The sequence below is a fragment of the Mastomys coucha genome, unplaced genomic scaffold (genome assembly GCF_008632895.1).
Source record: "Mastomys coucha isolate ucsf_1 unplaced genomic scaffold, UCSF_Mcou_1 pScaffold22, whole genome shotgun sequence".
NCBI classification, from domain to species: domain Eukaryota; kingdom Metazoa; phylum Chordata; class Mammalia; order Rodentia; family Muridae; genus Mastomys; species Mastomys coucha.
The window spans coordinates 247,997,061-248,015,028 of NW_022196905.1; the positions used below are offsets into that span (position 1 = coordinate 247,997,061).

General features: G+C 40.2%; 1 protein-coding gene across 3 annotated transcripts in view; it reads left to right on the forward strand.

Annotated features, from left to right (window-relative positions):
* Phlpp2 (PH domain and leucine rich repeat protein phosphatase 2) overlaps window positions 1-17,968 on the forward strand; it is a 73,219-nt gene that overhangs the window by 6,693 nt on the left and 48,558 nt on the right. For 2 of the 3 annotated variants that reach the window (XM_031341402.1, XM_031341401.1), the window contains exon 2: window positions 1,905-2,179. The exons of the other annotated variant lie outside the window; for it this stretch is intronic. In XM_031341402.1, the coding sequence (XP_031197262.1) occupies window positions 1,905-2,179 (275 nt within the window). The remainder of the gene's footprint in view (window positions 1-1,904; window positions 2,180-17,968) is intronic. 3 annotated transcript variants of the gene reach the window in all.

Here is a 17,968-nt window from a genome sequence, read left to right on the forward strand (position 1 = left end):
ACACACATACACACACACACACGTGTGTGTGTATATATATATGCATATATATATACATATATATATGGAGGGAGGTTGTTATTAAGTGACTTCTTTGTGTGAGAGGCTTAGTTTAAATGTATCAGATTCTATTTGAAATGTGAATTAGTAATTATTATTTTTTTTTTTTTACTATTAGAAACCTTTTGGAAATAAATAAAAACGTCAGACACCAACATTAACCATACCCAAAGACTGTATAACTTAATGAACTTATATATAGTTAGAATTGGCAAACAAAACAGAAACTTGAAACTTCACATTAAATCTAACACTTTCAGTATTAATTTTATTATTTTATGCATTTATCCACCACCAAGGACCCCCCCAATATGACAGAATTAGAACTAGAAAAATATTTATCTTTATGTATATAAGCTTGTATCCATTAGCAGCATTCACTCCATATATTCTCTTGTTCTCTTTTCTTTGTTATACTATAGCATGTACATTTGCTGGCATATGCATGTATATGGTTGACTACTGTTCTATTCTTTAGAATAATGATGTGTGAGTTATGCTTGCATTGCTAGGACTGGTAGCTGAGAGATGCAACTTAAATGGGGAGAGGTTTACATTGGCTCATGGTTTTAGAGGATCTGAAGGCATGAGGATGGGAAAGGCAGTTTATGCCCACTGGATGTTGAATCAGGAAGTAGAAAGCACCTTAGAAGGAAGGGCTGGCCTATAATCTTCAAAGACCCAACCCAGTGGGCTACCATTGCCAGCTTAGTCCCTGCCTCCTAAAGGTTTCCTGAATAGCACATCAGCTGGGGAGTAAGCACTATGTGTGTGTGTGGAGTAAGCACTGTGTGTGTGTGTGTGTGTGTGTGTGTGTGTGTGTGTGTGTGTTTAAGACAGGGTCTCCGCCAGGCGTGGTGGCGCACACCTTTAATCCCAGCACTTGGGAGGCAAAGGCAGGTGGATTTCTGAATTCGAGGCCAGCCTGGTCTACAGAGTGAGTTCCAGGACAGCCAGGGCTATACAGAGAAACCCTGTCTCGAAAAACAAAAACAAACAAAACAAAACAAAACAAAAGACAGGGTCATGCTATGTAGTGCTAGTTTGCCTGGAAGTTTGCAGACCAGGTAGGCCCTGAACTCAGATCTACCTGCATTTCCCTTTGAATTCTGGGAATAATAGTGTGTGTCCTGTGACTAGCCAGTAGCAAACCTTTGAAAATTTGACCTGGGATAGTTCAGATTCAGCCCATAACAGATGTGAAATAATAAGTTAGAATGTTGAAAATTTGCCCAATATTTTGTTAGCACATTCCTGAAAACAAAATGGGGTCAAATAGGATGGTAGATGGAGGCCTAAAGGATAGCATTGTAGGGTTCTCTAAAAGAGCAGAGCTGATACACCCGACATTAAAGGGACTTCCAGGATATAGTGCAGATAGTTCAACAATAGCCTTCTCACAACAAAAGGCTGAGAATCTGGTAGTTGTTGAGCCTCCGAGATAGATGTTTCAGCAGTCCGAATCTAGTGCTAGAGTCTGGGGAGGTTCTCAGTCTGTATTGGAATCTTGAAGAAGTTGGATTTAATACCAGTTACAGTAACAGGATAGACAAACTTGGTAACAAAGTGAGGGCAATCAGGCAATAGCTAAGCTTCCTTCTTTTATGTGAGCTGCCAATAGGTGTGGCCCAGGTGTAGGGTTCCTGCTTCAATGATCTGTTTAAGAAGATCCCTTTCTCACGGGTGCCCTGCAATGTGGACCTAGTTGATTCTAGATGTTGCCAAGTTAACAAGATCAGCCGCCACCAAGGGGATGCCTGGCCAGCTTTGAGTATAAGGACTGAACACATGCTATTTAGATAAATGTTCTTGTTTAATGATTTCTTTCTCTTGGTATTTTTTAGAGAAATATGAAACACAATGGGAGCAGAAATTGTTTGAATAGAAGAAGTAGGTTTGGTTCTCGAGAAAGAGACTGGCTAAGAGAAGATGTGAAGAGAGGCTGTGTTTACCTTTATGGAGCAGACACGACCACTGCCACTACAACCACCACCTCCTCCACATCCTCCTCTTCTGATTTACATCTTGTCCTTTGCACAGTAGAGACACCAGTGTCAGAAATATGTGCTGGAGAGGGAAGAGAAAGTCTCTATCTACAGCTTCATGGAGATCTGGTCAGGTGAGGCCTAGAGGTTTTCTTCTTGTTAATGTTTTATTTTGTTTTGAGTCAAGAGTTGCCCTCATGCATTAGTGTGGTCTCAAACTCAAAATTCTGCTTCAGTCTCTCTCTCTCTCTCTCTTTTTTTTATGAATGAGTTATTTTATTGTAGGAAGGAGAAATATGCTAGTTAAATAGAGAGAAAGAAAGGAGAGGAAGGAGAGAGAGAGAAAAAGGAAGGAGAGGGAGAAAGGCAGACAAGAGAACAGAGAGCAGAGAGGAGAGAGAGGAAGAGTAAGAGAGCAAGAGGAGAAGGGTAAGAGTAGGAGTGTAAGAGAACAAGAGCCTGCTTCAGTCTCTTAAGTGCTAGGATTATAAGCATGCACTCCTATACTGAGCTGAGGTCTGAGTCTTAGCACTGAATCTACTGTGATATTAGTAACTTGTCTATCTTATTGGGCTTGAGGATTATAATCATGTTCTGTAAGTGATGGTGATTGTAGAGTCAATGGACTTGAATAAGATTTGTCCTTGGAATAATTAATGTTTTTAAAAATTACTGTTTTGTATATATTGTGCCCATATGTTTATGTATGTGCCTGTAGGTCAGAGGTTGATGTCAAGTGTCTTCCTCTATGCTTCTTAAAGGTTTATTTTGAACTGTGTTTAGGGGTGTGTGTGTGTGTGTGTGTGTGTGTGTACGTGCACACGCATGTGGGCATGTGCATGTCAGCTGTTTGACTTGCCTGGTGGAAAACTAACTTAGGTCCTCTGGACCAGCAGCAAGTGCTCATAACTGCTAAGCTATCTCTCTAGCCCTGTATTTTGAGGTAGCTCCATTCTGAACCAGGAGCTTACTGACTCTTAGACTGACTGATCAGTGAGCCCTGGGTCTCTGCCAGTCTTTGCCAATCTCTGCCTCTGGTGCTAGTGTTACAGGCATGTGTCAGTCATCATACCGTGCCTGTGTGTGGGAGTTGCGGTCCAAACTTGGGCCTTCCTGTGTATGTGGCAGATACTTCACTGACTGAGCATCTTCCCAGTCTCTTACTTTATGATTCTCAGTCTAAAAATGATAATGAAGGAAAATTTGATAGTTCTTCTATTTGGAAGATATTGTAGGCCCTATATACAAATTTAAAGATTTAAAAAGTTACCTTTGGGGAGTTGTAAGTAGAACATAGTTGAAGTATGCAAAAGGGTACAGAGTGAGAAGTCAGTCCTTTTCTGTCCACCATTCCGGAGCCAGCTACACCTTTTCATGAAGACAGATACTATTATGTTTCTTAAGCATACACATGCTTTTATACCTGCACATCCACATCTTAAAGGCAATGATGCTGTATACAACACATTGTTGACTTACTATCTCTGAGAGGTATCTCCATATCCATATTTATATAAATATCATTTACTTAATATCTTCATGACTATTCTACTTTATGGGTCACCATAATTTTAGATAATTTCCCTGACCTCTCATTATAGATATTAGCCTGCTACCAGTTGTTAGCACAGCAAACAGTGCCTCAGCTGAATTCCTCTGTATCTGCTATCTCACACAGAGGGGTTTCTCTGAAAGCCCAGAGAAGTGCAGTTATCCTTGGTCAAAGGAATATGACCATTTATAAATTTGATATATATCTTCTACTCCTTCATAGAGGTTAAATTCCCATCTAAAATAGAAAAATACGGGGCTAGAGAGATGGTTCAGCAGTTAAGAACACCTAGGTGCCTTTCCAGAGGACCTAGGTTCAGTTCCTAGTACCTACATGGTGGTTCTTAAATATCTGTAACTCCAGTCTTGGGGGTCTCAGCATCCTTTTCTGGTCTCCTTGAGCATCAGGCATGCACATGGTACACAGACATACATGTAGGCAAAAACCCATATATGAAATAAATCCTTTTTTAATTAAAAAATCCCAGAAATAAAATATAAAATATATCTATTTCTTCTTTACTTTTTCTAAAATGTTAGTATTAAATTTTATATGTAAGTGTAGATATATCTCTTGCATGAGCTGAACCTGCATATAAAAAAAATAACAATTGTTTGTTTGTTTATTTATTTACTTATGTTTCTGGATTTAAACCCAAGGCATCAACCATATTAGACAAGCACTGAACACTGAGCTATGCTTCTAGACTTTGTTGGCAGTTTTAAAATAAGAGACTCCTGAAGTCAGCTTTCCAAAGACAATCCTTTTCTAACCCTACTAGAAGTTGAATAGGAGGTTTTCTGTTTCTTTTTGAGACAGGGTCTCATGTAGCTAAGATTAGCCTTGAATTCCTGTTCCTTCTGCCTTTTCCTCTCAAATGCTCGGGATCACAGGTGTGTACCACCACCCCAGACTTAAATGGGAGTTTTGCTATTCTGTTGTTTAATATTTATTTCTCTTCATGAGTGAAGTTGAACATATTTGTACAGACTTAAAAGTAATTTGTGTTTTAAATTTTTTATATAAATATAAAGACAAATAGTCTTTGTCTTAGTTAGGGTTTCTGTTGCTGTGAAGAAACACCATGACACAGCAACTCTTATAAAGGAAAACATTAATTAATTCAGAGGTTTCAGCCTGTTATTGTCATGGAAGGAAGCATGGCAGCACACAGGCAGACATGGTACTCGAGAGTAGCTGAGATTTCTACATCTGGATGGGCAGGCAGCAGGAAGAACAAATGACCCACTGGGCCTGGCTTGAGATTCTGAGAACTCAAAGCCCACCCCACCCCCCAATGACATACTTCTTCCAACAAGACTATAACTCCTAGTAGTGCCACTCCCTGTGGACTCGTGGGGGCCATTTTCATTCAGACTACCACATTCCACTTCCTGGCTCCCATAAGTTTGTAGCCATATCATAGTTCAACTTCAGAAGTCCCCATAGTCTATCACACTATCAGCACTGTTTAAAAGTCCAAAGTTCAAAGTCTCTTCGGAGACTCATGCAGTCTTTTAATTGTCATCTCCTATAAAGTCAAATGAAAAAGCAGAACACATACTTCCAGCACAGGATATTCATGTATTACCATTCCAAAGGGGGGAAAGGGAACATAATGAGGAAACACTGGACCAAAGCCAGACCAGAGACTAGCTGGGCAAACTCCAAACTACATCTCCATGTCTGATGTCAAAGTGCCCTTTAGATATTCAACTCCTTTCAACTTGGTTGGCTGCAACACACTTCTTTCTCTTGGTTAGCACACCCTGTTAGCAGCCCTCTTGGGCAGGTATCCCACAGCTCTGGCATCTCCAGCATTTTGTGCTCTCCAAGGTAATCCAGGCTTTACCTTCATTGCTTTACACTGTGGCCTCTTTGGACCTTCATGCAGGCACACTTCTGACATATGCTTGGCCTCAGCTGCTTTCCTTAGTTGTGGAGGGAGATTCCATAACCCCTTTCTTCTGTCCTTGACTTTAAATTGAGAACCATGTGACCAAAGCTGCCAAGTTCTGCTGCTTGCTGAGGCTGGAACATGGCCACTTGTTCAATTACATCTTCAGCTTTCTGTTGTCCTTCAGTGCTTAAGCTTGGCTCTCCTGGAATTCAATCTATAGCCCAGACTGGCCTTGAATTTAGAGATCTACCAGCCTCTGCTTTCTGAGTGCTGGGATTATATGTGTGCACTACAGTGCCTGGCCCTAAGCTTTTCTTTAATTCCCCTTTACTTTCCTTTAATTCCTTCTCAGGAGTGGGAAGCTTAGCTGGGTGGGATCTTGTCCTCACATCAGCACTCCCTTTATTCCGTTTGGCATCAGGCTTTTCTTTAATCTGTTTGTTGCCTCGAACACAGAACTTATCTCCATTCCACTTTCTGGTGTCCCCTCTCCCCTCAAACTGTACATTTTGTACTTTTTTCTTGCTCAGCTTGCTCCTTTTCATTTTAGATCTGCATAAGAGTGAACACTAATAACCATACAACAGAGTCAATACTAGGCTGTTTTGAGATTTTTCTCTGTCAGTGCAATTAATCCAAAACTCTTCAATTTAGTCTGAAGCAGACTTTTCAGACAAAGACAAAAAGCAGCCACATTCTTTGCCAAAATATCACAAGAACAGTCTGTAGGCCACACACTAAAATTCTTCTTTGAAACATCTTGAATTGGGCCCTTGTAGTTCAAATTATCCCCTGCACCACTGCTTGTATGTGCCTACTAGTATGGCCCGTAAAGCCTCACTTAAAGTGTTCACCATCCTTTTAAATCTAAAATTTCAGAGCCGGGCAGTGGTGGCGCACGCCTTTAATCCCAGCACTTGGGAGGCAGAGGCAGGTGGATTTCTGAGTTCGAGGCCAGCCTGGTCTACAAAGTGAGTTCCAGGACAGCCAGGGCTACTCAGAGAAACCCTGTCTCGAAAAACCAAAAAAACAAAACAAAACAAAACAAAATAAAATTTCAGAGTCTGTATTTCTCCAAACAAAAGCATGGCCCAGCCTATCACAGAAATACCCCAGTTCTCCTCAACTTCTGTCTTAGTTAGGGTTTCTATTGCTGTGAAGAGACACCACGATCACAGCAACTCTTATAAAGGACTACATATTAATTTGGGCTGGCTTCTAATTCAGAGGTTCAATCCATTATTGTCTTGGCAGGAAGCATGACAGCACACAGGCAGACAATAGTGCTAGAGAGGTAGCTGAGATTTCTACATCTGGATGGGCAGGCAGCAGGAAGAACAGATGAGCCTCTGGGCCTGGCTTGTAGGGGCAGTCACTTCTTCCCATAAGACCACATCTCCTAGTAGTGCCACTCCCTGTGGGCCTATGTGGATTAATTTCATTCAAACCACCACAGTCTTATAGTATTTTTTATACTATGTGTCTGAACTCTATCTCAACGTTAAAAAATAAAATTAGTTCTTTAAATGCTTCAGTATATGTTTTGTCCTTTTCAGTAGTAAACAGAAACAGAAGTCCAGGTTGTGGATTCAGCATTCTTGAAGTGTGTACAAGAAAGCTTCTTACACCTTAGAGGTGTGGTAATAATAGTAACACCTTTAGCTGAGCCCAGAGCTGACGCCTCTAAAGGTGTGAACTGAGGTTTACTGAGATTCTTTTTAGGAGCTGGAGGAAATCCTGAAAAAGTAGATTAGCATTTGAATGTTTTCCCTGTTCCCAAGTTAACTACATCTCCTAATCCTTTTGTATAATAAAAAGGATCAGTGGCCTGATCCTTAGGCTCTTAATGCAGTCTGGTCTAATTTTATCAGCTGGAAAGCCTTGGCCTAGATTCTAGCTGGTAGCCACTGATGGTGCTCACTTGTCTTATTTATTTACCAATGCTTACATTAGAAGATGCCAGGAATACGAAGAAACACACCCTCCATACTTTGTTCCCACTAGTTGTGTAATTAGTTAAGAATTCAAATGTGATATAAGTTTATTAACATGAGAATGTAAGCTGTAATTAAAGTGGAAAGTTTACCTCTTGTTAGCTCTGTAGCTTTGATAATTAATACTGAAGTAACTCTTTAAAGATATAATTTATTAGAAAATATTGAAAACAGTGCTAAACTTTGAAGGATATAACAGGTGTGCTTTCATTACTGGAGGAAGAGCTCAAGACCTTACACATCTAAGGAGGAGAAAGAGGCTGCCTAACTCTATGAGCTTATTTGCAATAGTCAGTTCCTTACTCATTTTTCTCATCACATCTTTACAAGAACTTTGAGGTTGTCTCTTTCCTTTTATGTGAGGAAGATTGATGCTATGAGAAGGTCCAGTGACCAGTCCAAGGTCAGGCAGAGATTGCTGGGCAATTGATGAGCCTGATTCACATTCAAGGACTTCCTTCTGAGTAAAAGTCCTAGAGGAGAGGAGCTGGCACAGCAACTCTTTTTACTCAGTTTTACTGCCTAATCATGTCTGCTTTCAGATTTGTAAAATCTCTTACTTAGTTGTTAATGGCTTGAGTTTAGTCTTCTATTATCTGATCTTTAGAGTAGCCCTTTGTAAGGTAGTTGATAATTGCTGAAGCAGTGCTGTTTTTGAGAAACTTTCTTGCTGATTACTGAAGTGTTCCATGTGCTTATTGAAGAAATTTTGGAAAATGAAAAAGCATATTCACCTTGCATGCTTTATATAGATCACTTTATTAAATCCAAAGAGTCTTGTGAAGTAAATGGTTTGTTTCCATTGTATTGGCATAGTAAGTGATATAAGAGGGAATACTCTGACCTAAGAGTAGTCAGCTAGAAAGTAGTTGAGCTAGAGCTAGAGCTCTGGCATTCTAATACCAGACCCTATCCTCACAACCTATATTGGTAACTTTTTTTTTACTAGATAATTTACAGTTACACCTATACCTTTTAATACTTATATATTTGAGCTCCTATCATATATTCATTTTATATTCTTATAATTCTCTTAGTATAAGATCATCTTAATTTTATTGTGTTATGAAAACTTTGACTTTAGATACCAGTTTTAATAGTAACAGATTCTAACTTATAGGTATATTATAAGTTGTTTAAAAATTGAGTTTGGGGGCCAGGGAGATGATTCAGCATGTAAGGGCATTTGTTGCCAAGCCAGATAAGTTGGATCCCTGGGCTTCACATAGTGGACATGTATACCATGGTGTGAGTATGCATATACATGCACACTAAATATAAAACTTTTTTTTTCTTGAGAGCAAAGTTAGATGTGTTGATATACACCTGCCATCTCAGTGCTTGGGAGGTTGAGGCAGGAAGATGAGAGTTCCTGGTCATCTTTTAGCTACATATGATGTTGGAGGCCAGCTTAGACTACCTGAGACCTATCTCCAAAACTGAAGAAGTAATTGAGACTTAATATACTTAAATTGGATTATAGAATGAAAAAACATGGCTCAAAACCTGTTTACCATGCAAGTTCCTAATGTTCTGTGCCTTATGGATTTGTGGAATGGAGAATATTTTCATTGTTTATCATAAGGATTAAATCTACTGTACCTGATATGAAAAGTAATGTTATTACTTGTAAGTAACACTTATTAAACTGTCCACCTAGGAACCTTGTGAAGGTATGGATTCTGGCTGTGTGGTAGTAATGTATACCTTTAATCCCAGCACTTGGGAGGCAGAGGCAGGTGGATTTCTATGAGTTGGAGGCTAGCCTGGTCTACAGATTAGAGTTCTAGGTCATCCAAAGCTACACAGAAAAGCCTGTCTTGAAAATTCAAAATAGATAGAGAGATAGAGAGATAGATAGAATGCAGATTCTGATTCAGAAGATTACAGTAGCCTGAGATCATACTTCTGATTTGTTTCATTGGTTATTTTTTGTGAGATAGGGTTTAACCAGGTACTTTTCTGTGTAGCTCATGATGGCTTTGAACTCACAGCAGTCCTCCTGATTCAACCTTGCCTTCTGAGTCCTGGGATTACAGGTATTCATCACCATACCTGATTTTTGAGATAGTAGCCCTACTAAGTGCCTATGTGATACACAGCACTTTAAGTATCAGTGAAGTAAAGCACTTAGAATGTTGTCTGGTACTACCTAATAAGTATTCATACATTCCACCTCACCTAGGGCCATATGTGTGGTAAGCATGTGCTTAGCCGTTGAGCTAATTTTTCCAGCCTAGTGCTTAGTAAATATTCCCTATGTGGGTTGTTTCAAATCATTCAGCTCTTAAAAAAAATAGTATTGTATTAGCTAAACCACTGGATGTAATCTGGCTAGGTCCTGGAAATCTGTTTTCTCTAAATTATTCCTCTTTTTCCTTTCCTTTTAAGTTCTATTTATTTGTTCATTTATTTCTTTTATATTTTCTTTTTCCAATTAGGGGTTTGTGTGGTAGTTTGAATAAGAATGGCCTCTACTGGCCATTGTGAATGCTTAGTCACCAGAAAGTGACCCTATTTGAAAGGATTAGAAGGATTAGGAGGTGTGGCCTTGTTGGAAGAAATGTGTCCCTGGAAGTGGGCTTTGAAGTTTCAAAAGCACTTACCAAGTCCAGAGTCTCTCTGCTTAAGTATCAGACTGTAGCTCTTAGCTACTGCTCTAGCACCTGCCTGCATGCCACCTTGTCCCCCACCCTGATGATAATGGACTAAACCTCTGAAACTGTAAGCGAGCTCCCAACTAAATACTTACTTTTATGAGAGTTGCCTTGGTCATGGTATCTCTTCACAGTAAAAGAACAATGACTAAGACAGCTTGTGACTCAGTTATACTAGAAGGGTTACAAACTTATAGAATTGTAGCACTTGAAGGAACCTTTGAGAGATCATCTACTAGTGAAGTAAACAAGTGTATACAAGCCAACAGCACTCTCATATCCATTGTGTGTTGGGGGAGGGGTTCTTGATTGTGTCAACTACTGGGATGTTATCCAGCGTTTAGGGGGCAAGGGAAAGAAAAAGCTTAGTATCTCAAATGTGTGGCCCAGCAAATTATCCTGCCTTCAAAGCTGGGAGCTCCCCACTGGGAGTCACTGAGGCCACTTATTTCCTTTTGCTTTGTAAATGTGGAAGAAGCCTAGAGAATTGGTTGGATCTTGTTCCTATAGTTGACTGATGGCAAGATTGCATTGGGAAAAAGTATTTCCATCTCAGTGTATTCTTTACCTTGTACTGTTTGGCCTTGTCTTTTTCTGTTGAGCTGTTTAAGCAGCAAATGACTCATCAGTGAAACTTATTGTAGTCATTCCCTTCAGGCTGAAAAGTTGTAATAAGATCATACATAATAAAAACAGATTGCCCTTTGACTCACTGTGGTATATTTGCTTTTATTCTTAGTGACCAAAATGACTAAGATGTCAAGTGTTTAATAGCCATCTTAAAGGTAAGCTCTGAGAGCTGATAAACTGTTTATAGTAGAAGAAATCACTGGAGAGATTTGGGCTCCTGAATTCTAATCTCTTCTGTCACTGCTGCGTGACTTTTTACAAGTCATCAAAACTGTTTTATATAGATAGATACATACCTATAGACACACACACATATCCATACCATACATTTCCTTTTCTCCCCCCTCAGTGCAGTGCTGAGGATCAAACTTAAGGATTTGTAGATTTAGTTCTCTTCTGAGCTAAATTCTCTTCCTTCTTTACCATATTTTGAAGTAGAGTGAAATTTCTTGTTTCTGGATCTATACCAGACTATTACTGAAAGAAGAAAAGGAGATTTGTGTTTTCATATTTCAGCACTCTGTTTTTGAGATCATGCCTCATATACCCCAGGCTGGCCTTGAACTTGCTGTGTAGCCAAGAATGACCTTGCCCAGGAGTATCACCTGTCTTTAACTATCTCCTGCCTTCATCTCCCGTGTGCTATGGTTACAGGTATGAGCCACCACACCTGGCTTTAGTACTCTTTTAAGACTTTAAAAGAAAAAATGTGTTAGGCTGGAGAGAGAGCTCAGTTACTCAGTACTGTAAATAGTAACCAAGTAAAGTACAAGCACAAGGACCTGAGTTAGACCCCAGAACCCGTGTGACAGAGCTGGGCATGGTTGTGCCCCTGGATTCTGAGTGCTGGAGACATGGAGTTTGAGGATCACTGGCCAACTATGCAGGCTCCTTGGTGAGTCTCGGCTGCTTAGAGACTCTGTCTCAATAAAATAGTGGGTGGTACTGGAGAAACAATATGCAAGGTTGTCCTCTGGCCACCATATATATCATTCATGTGAACATATAGCCACATACATGCTACACATGAATGTACTACACAGTATACATGAATGTTCATTGTGTTATGTATTGTAAAATCAATACAAATAACTTATTTTCAAACTTTCTTTTGCTTTTTGGTACTTATAAAGTCAGTATGTATTTTACAGTCATTGGCAGGTGATAGTTTAATTGGCAGTGAGTTTTCACTTTTTTTTTTAAAGATTTATTTATTTATTATATGTAAGTACACTAGTTGTCTTCAGACACTCCAGAAGAAAGCATCAGATCTCATTATGGATGGTTGTGAGCCACCAGAGTTTTCTCTTGTAATGTTTGTTCTGACACCGTCTCATTCACTGCAGTGTTCTTAATGTGCCAGGGTTAATGATGACTTGAGAAATTAAGGGCTTAGTCCCTGCTTGGTGGGTAATGAAGGAGTCACAATCTGTGAAATCCCTTAAATTTTACTGACATTTAAAAACTTTGCCCAGTTTTACAAATTAAAAAAAAGTAGTAAAAATTCACAGATGGCTGGAGAGATGGCTTAGTGGTTAAGAACACTGACTGCTCTTCCAGAGGTTCTGAGTTCAATTCCCAGCAACCACATGGTGACTCACAACTATCTGTAATGGGATCTGATGCTCTCTTCTGGTGTGTCTGAAGACAACAACAGTGTACCCATATAAATGAAATAAATGAATAAATAAATCTCTAAAAAATTACAGATAGTAAAATATCAGTATATATATTTGGTTCAGGGTTTCTGGTTTTTTTTTCCCATGGAAGGAATAAAAATTATATTTAATAAAAGAAGAAGAAAGAGCTGGGGAGACAGCTCAGTGGATATTTCCCTCTGATTCCCAGGACCCACATGGTGGAAGGAGAAAATGGACTCCTGTAAATTGTCCTCTGACTTCCATATGTGTATTGTGTGTGGCTGTATCCCATGCATAGGCACAAACTAAATCAGTGTAATAAAAAAGTTAAAAGAAAAAATAGAAGGGTGAGGAGGCATATAGAATTAAGATACATTCTTTCATGCATGAAACTGTAAAAGAATAATGAAAGATACAAACAAAAAAAAAAAAAAAGAGAGGGAGCTGGAGAGATGGCTCAGTGGTTAAGAGCACTGACTGCTCTTCCAAAAGTCCTGAGTTCAATTCCTAGCAACCACATGGTGGCTCACAACCATCCATAACGAGATCTGATGCCCTGTTCTGGTGTGTCTGAAGATAGTGTACTGGGGCTGTTGAGATGGCTCAGCAGTTAGGAGTCCTGGCTCACTGGCTACTCTTCCAGAGGACACAGGTTCAATTCCCAGTACCCATGTAGTGAAGACAGTGTACAATGTACTCACATATACAGAATAAATAAATCTTTTTTTTTTTTTTTAAAGAAGAATGTCCTTATTTCAGAATGGAGCAGCTCTTCTGGGGTACCCAGGCCATCTGCATGCCTGGATAACTAGATACAAATTGCAAGTTCCCCTGAGCTGCTCAAGTTCACTAGTTCTCTGGGAGACTCAGCAGAAGGGAGCAAAGTACTGTAGGCGGGATTAGAATTTGGATGTAGAGGATGCAAGTCAGAACTGCACCTGAAGGGAAGCAGGGTGAGGTCTGGAAGAATCCCCATCTATGTGTTTTACCAACCAGGAAGCTTTCCTGAGCTTGAACAGAAAGAACCTTTATTAATGCTTAGTATAAAAGTCCATGTCCACAAGTGTCTTAGGGTTTTACTGCTGTGAATAGACACTATGACAAAGGCAAGTCTTATAAAGGACAACATTTAATTGGGGCTGGCTTACAGGTTCAGAGGTCCAGTCCAGTATCAACATGGCAGCATTCAGGCAGGCACGGTGCAGGAGGAGTTGAGAGTTCTACATCTTCATCTGAAGGCTGCTTAGCAGAAGACTGGCTTCCAGGTAGCTACAAGGGTATTGAAGTCCATACCCACGAGGCCACACCTACTCCAAAAAGGCCATACCTCCCAACAGTGCCACTCCCTAGGCCAAGCATATACAAACTATCACATTCCACTCCCTGGCCCCCATAGGTTTGTTTAAACATATGAGTCTATGGGGGCCATAAATAAACAGCATAATGCGAACTACATTTAGTACAACTTCCAAAGTCCTTATAGTCTATAGTAGTCTCAACAATGTTAAAAGTCCAAAGTTCAAAGTCTCTTCTGAGATTCATCCAGTCATTTATCTGTAATCACCAAAGCAAGACAGGAAACTGGCTAGGCAAACTCCAAAATCTGCATCTCTATGGCTGATGTCAAAGCAGTTCTCAGATCTCCAGCTCCTTTTTCATTTTTGTTGACTGCAACAAACTTCTTTCTCCTGGGCTGGTTCTACTCCCTGTTAGCAGCTTTCCTCAGCAGATAGCCCATGGCTCTGGCATCTAGAACATCTTGGGGTCTCCAAGCAACTTCAATGTCTGGATCCACATATGATTTTTCTGGGCTCCTCCAAAAGGCTGGTGTTCTAGCTCTGCCTTCTATAGCAGTCTAAACTCAGGTTGACCCACTCCACTGCTGCTGTTGTTCTTGGTGATCATCCCATGGTACTGGCATTTCCAATATGCTAGGATCTTCAGCTGCAACTGGGTTCACCAATAGCCTCTCATAGGCTCTCTTCATGTTGCCAAGTCTCAAATCCTTTACATGACTCCTTCAGTCCTAGGCTGTCAACTGCACCTGAGGCTGCACCTTCACCAATGGCCTTCCATGGCCTCTCACAGTGCCCAGCCTTGGTTGCTCTTCATGACCCCTTCATGCCTTCAAAACCAGTACCACCTGGGTGACTCTTACACATTACCAAGTACAGTTGTGGCACGAGGTAGAACCTTGGCTATCTCTGGAACACAGCTTCTTTGTGCTCTTAGAAAACACTTCTCAGAAGATTTCACCTCAGTGATGCTAGTCTCTTCTTAATCACCACTAATTTCTTAGCTCTAGCTAACCAACATCAGTTGTCCTAGTAGTCCTTTCTATTCTGAACTCCAAAGCCAGAGCCACATGGCCAAATCTACCACTTGCTGGGGCTGGAACATGACCCCCTAGTTCTATTACATTATCACCAGCTTTCTGTTTTCTAACCCCTTCACTGCCTAAGCTTGGCTGTCCTGGAACTTGCTCTCCAGACTGACTTTGAACTTAGAGATCTGCATGCCTTTCTCCTAAACACTGGGATTAAAGGTGTGGTCTACCAAGTCTGGATTTAAGTTTTTCTTCATCTAGAACTTGCTCTGTTCTAGGCTGGCCTTGAACTCAAAGATCTGCTTATCTTTGCCTCCTGGGATTAAAGGCTTGTACTACCGTGCCTGGACCTAAACTTGACTGGGTGGGATTTTGCCCCAAGGTCACTACTCTCTTAATTCAATGTAATATCCTTGAACACAGGAGTCAGCTCCATTTTCACTTCCTGGTGCCCCTTTAATACTTAAACCATATATTTTGTATTTTTCTTTTCTTAGCTTGCTATGCTTGTTTACAATGTTCTTTATGACACTTAACTAGAGAACACAGTCTCTGCTAGGCTTTTTTGAGACTTCCTTTGTCAGTGCAATTAATCTGAGTCTCTTCACTTTATCCTCAGCAGACTCTTCAGACAAGGGCAAAAAGTTACCACATTCTTCATCAAAATACTACAGAAAGAGTCTTTAGGCCACATATAGAAATTCTCCACTGAAACCTCTTGGGCCAAGTCTGCACAATTCAAATCACTCTTACTAACAAAGTCTTCCATATTCCTACTAGGTTAGCCCATTAAGCAAGTCCCATTTAAAGCATTCGACTGCTTTCCAAATCCAAAGTCCCCAAATTCTTCCAGACAAAAGCATGGTCAGGCCTATCACAGCAATATCCCACTCCTGGTACCAATTTCTACATTAGTTATGGTTTTATTGCTATGAATAGACCCCATGACCAAGGCAAGTCTTATAAAGGACAACATATATTTGTGGCTGGCTTACAAGTTCAGAGGTTCAGTTCATTATCATCAAGGTGGAAGCATGGCAGTAGGCATAGTGCAGGCAGAGCTGAGAGTTCTACATCTTCATCTGAAGGCTGCTAGTGGAAGACTGGCTTCCAGGCAGCTAAGATGAGGGTCTAAAGCCCATGTTCACAGTGCCACACCCATTCTTTCGGGCCACACCTTCTAATATTGCCACTCTGGGCTGAGCACAGTGGCCTGATTTAAAATCGCAGCTGTTGGGAGACAGCAGGGCCACTGCAAGACTGAGGTGAATCTGGACTAAATAGTGAGCACCAGGGCAGCCAGTGCTATGTAGCTAGGCCTTGTCTCAGAAAACTGTAGTGCCTAAATAAGTAATGATAAAACGTTTAATACTTCTGGGTCTTTATGTGCTATGTGTTCTCCTCTGGCCCCCTTTTTAGTAGCAGTAGCAACAGCAATATCAACAACTGGAAACCAGAAGATATATTGAGCTGAACATGATAGGACTTATTTAGAATTCTACTACTTTGGAGGCTAAGGCACAATTGCCAGGAGTTCTATGCTAGCATGGGCTATAACAGCAAGCACAACTAAAAACTAAGCTGAGCAGGAGGAAGGCAAGCCCAGGTGTTGGTTTATTTTGGTGTGCTTTGTACAGCAGTGTGCGATCTTCTCTTTGGTTCTTATTTTGATGCAGGTGTTTGCATGCAGCTTTTGTAGTGATTCCTGTTTTCATTATTTATTTATTTTTTTACCTTAAATCCTGTTGCATCAGCATTCTATAGGTATTCACATATAAAAAGCTAACCTTTATAACTTGTGTCTTTACAGAGAAGTATGTTATATTTCTTCTTTCTTTGTTGTAGATTAGTTTTATTTTATTTTTTTGAATCAAGGTCTTACTTTGTAGCCTTGGCTGTCTTAGAACTCTCTATGTAGACCAGGCTAGTCTTGAACTCACAGAGATATGCTTGTCTCTGCCTCCCAAGAGCTGGGACTAAAGGTGTGCACCACTATATCTGGCTGACTTAGTCAGGGTTTCTGTTGTTGTAAAGAGATACCATGGCCATAGCAACTTTTTTATAAGGAAAACATTTAATTTGGGCTGACTTACAGTTTAGAGGTTAGACCATTGTCATCATGGTCAGCGGGGAGCATCGTGGCATGCAGACAGACATGGTGCTGGAGAGATATTTCACAGTTCTATATCTGCTTCAGTAGGTAACATGAAGTGTGAGTGAGCTATTGGGTCTGACTTGAGCTTCTGAAACCCCAAAGCTTACTCCCAGTGACACACTTCCTTCCACAAGACCATACCTGTTCAATCAAGGCCACACCTCCTATTAGTGCCACTCCCTAAGAGCCTATGGGGGCCATTTCCATTCAAACCACCACTGGCTTTCATATTTTTTTCATCAATGTAATTCCTAAATGTTTTTAAGACCTCTTGAAGGTACATAAACTTTGATGTACTGCTTGTTTATTGGTTATTTCATGTCAAAGAGATGCTTTCTTTTTATTCTAATTAAAATGTATTATCACTTAACTTTTTTTACATTTACCTGTGTGTGTGTTGTGGGCACATGTATGCTAGTGTGGGGGTGTAAAAGTCAGAGGACAACTTGTGGGAGCTGGATTCTCTTTCTAACCTGTGAGTCCCAGGAATCATAGTCAGGTGATCAAGTCTGGTCTCATTGATCTCAGTCCTAAATTGGTTTTGGATTACAATTGTCAGTATGTTCGGGGACAGATTACATGTAAGAGAGTTTGCTAAGCACTTCGAATGCTATATAGGTTGTGTAAGAAAGCAGGTAGTCTTAGTAGCAGCCCCATGGATTGAATTTTCATTCTCATTATACTGGTAAGGAATTTAATACAGGAAGGTTAAGTAAGAAGGTCAGGGGGCTGGAGAAATGGCTCAGTGGTTAAGAGCAATTCCAGAGGTCCTGAGTTCAATTCCCAGCAACCATATGGAGGCTCACAACCATCTGTAATAGGATCTGATGCCCTTTTCTGGTATGTCTGAGGACAGCTACAGTGTTCATACACATAAAATAAATAAATCTTAAAAAAAAAAGCAGGTTCAGCAGACAATAAATGGTAGAGCTGAGTCTAGCTACTACGTTTATTACTGTTTGCTTTTTGATAAAAAGAATTATCTGAAGATCTGTCTGCTATTGAGACTGCTGAACACCTAAACTCCACAACTTTTATATTTTCTTTCTTTCTTTTTTTTTTTTTTTTT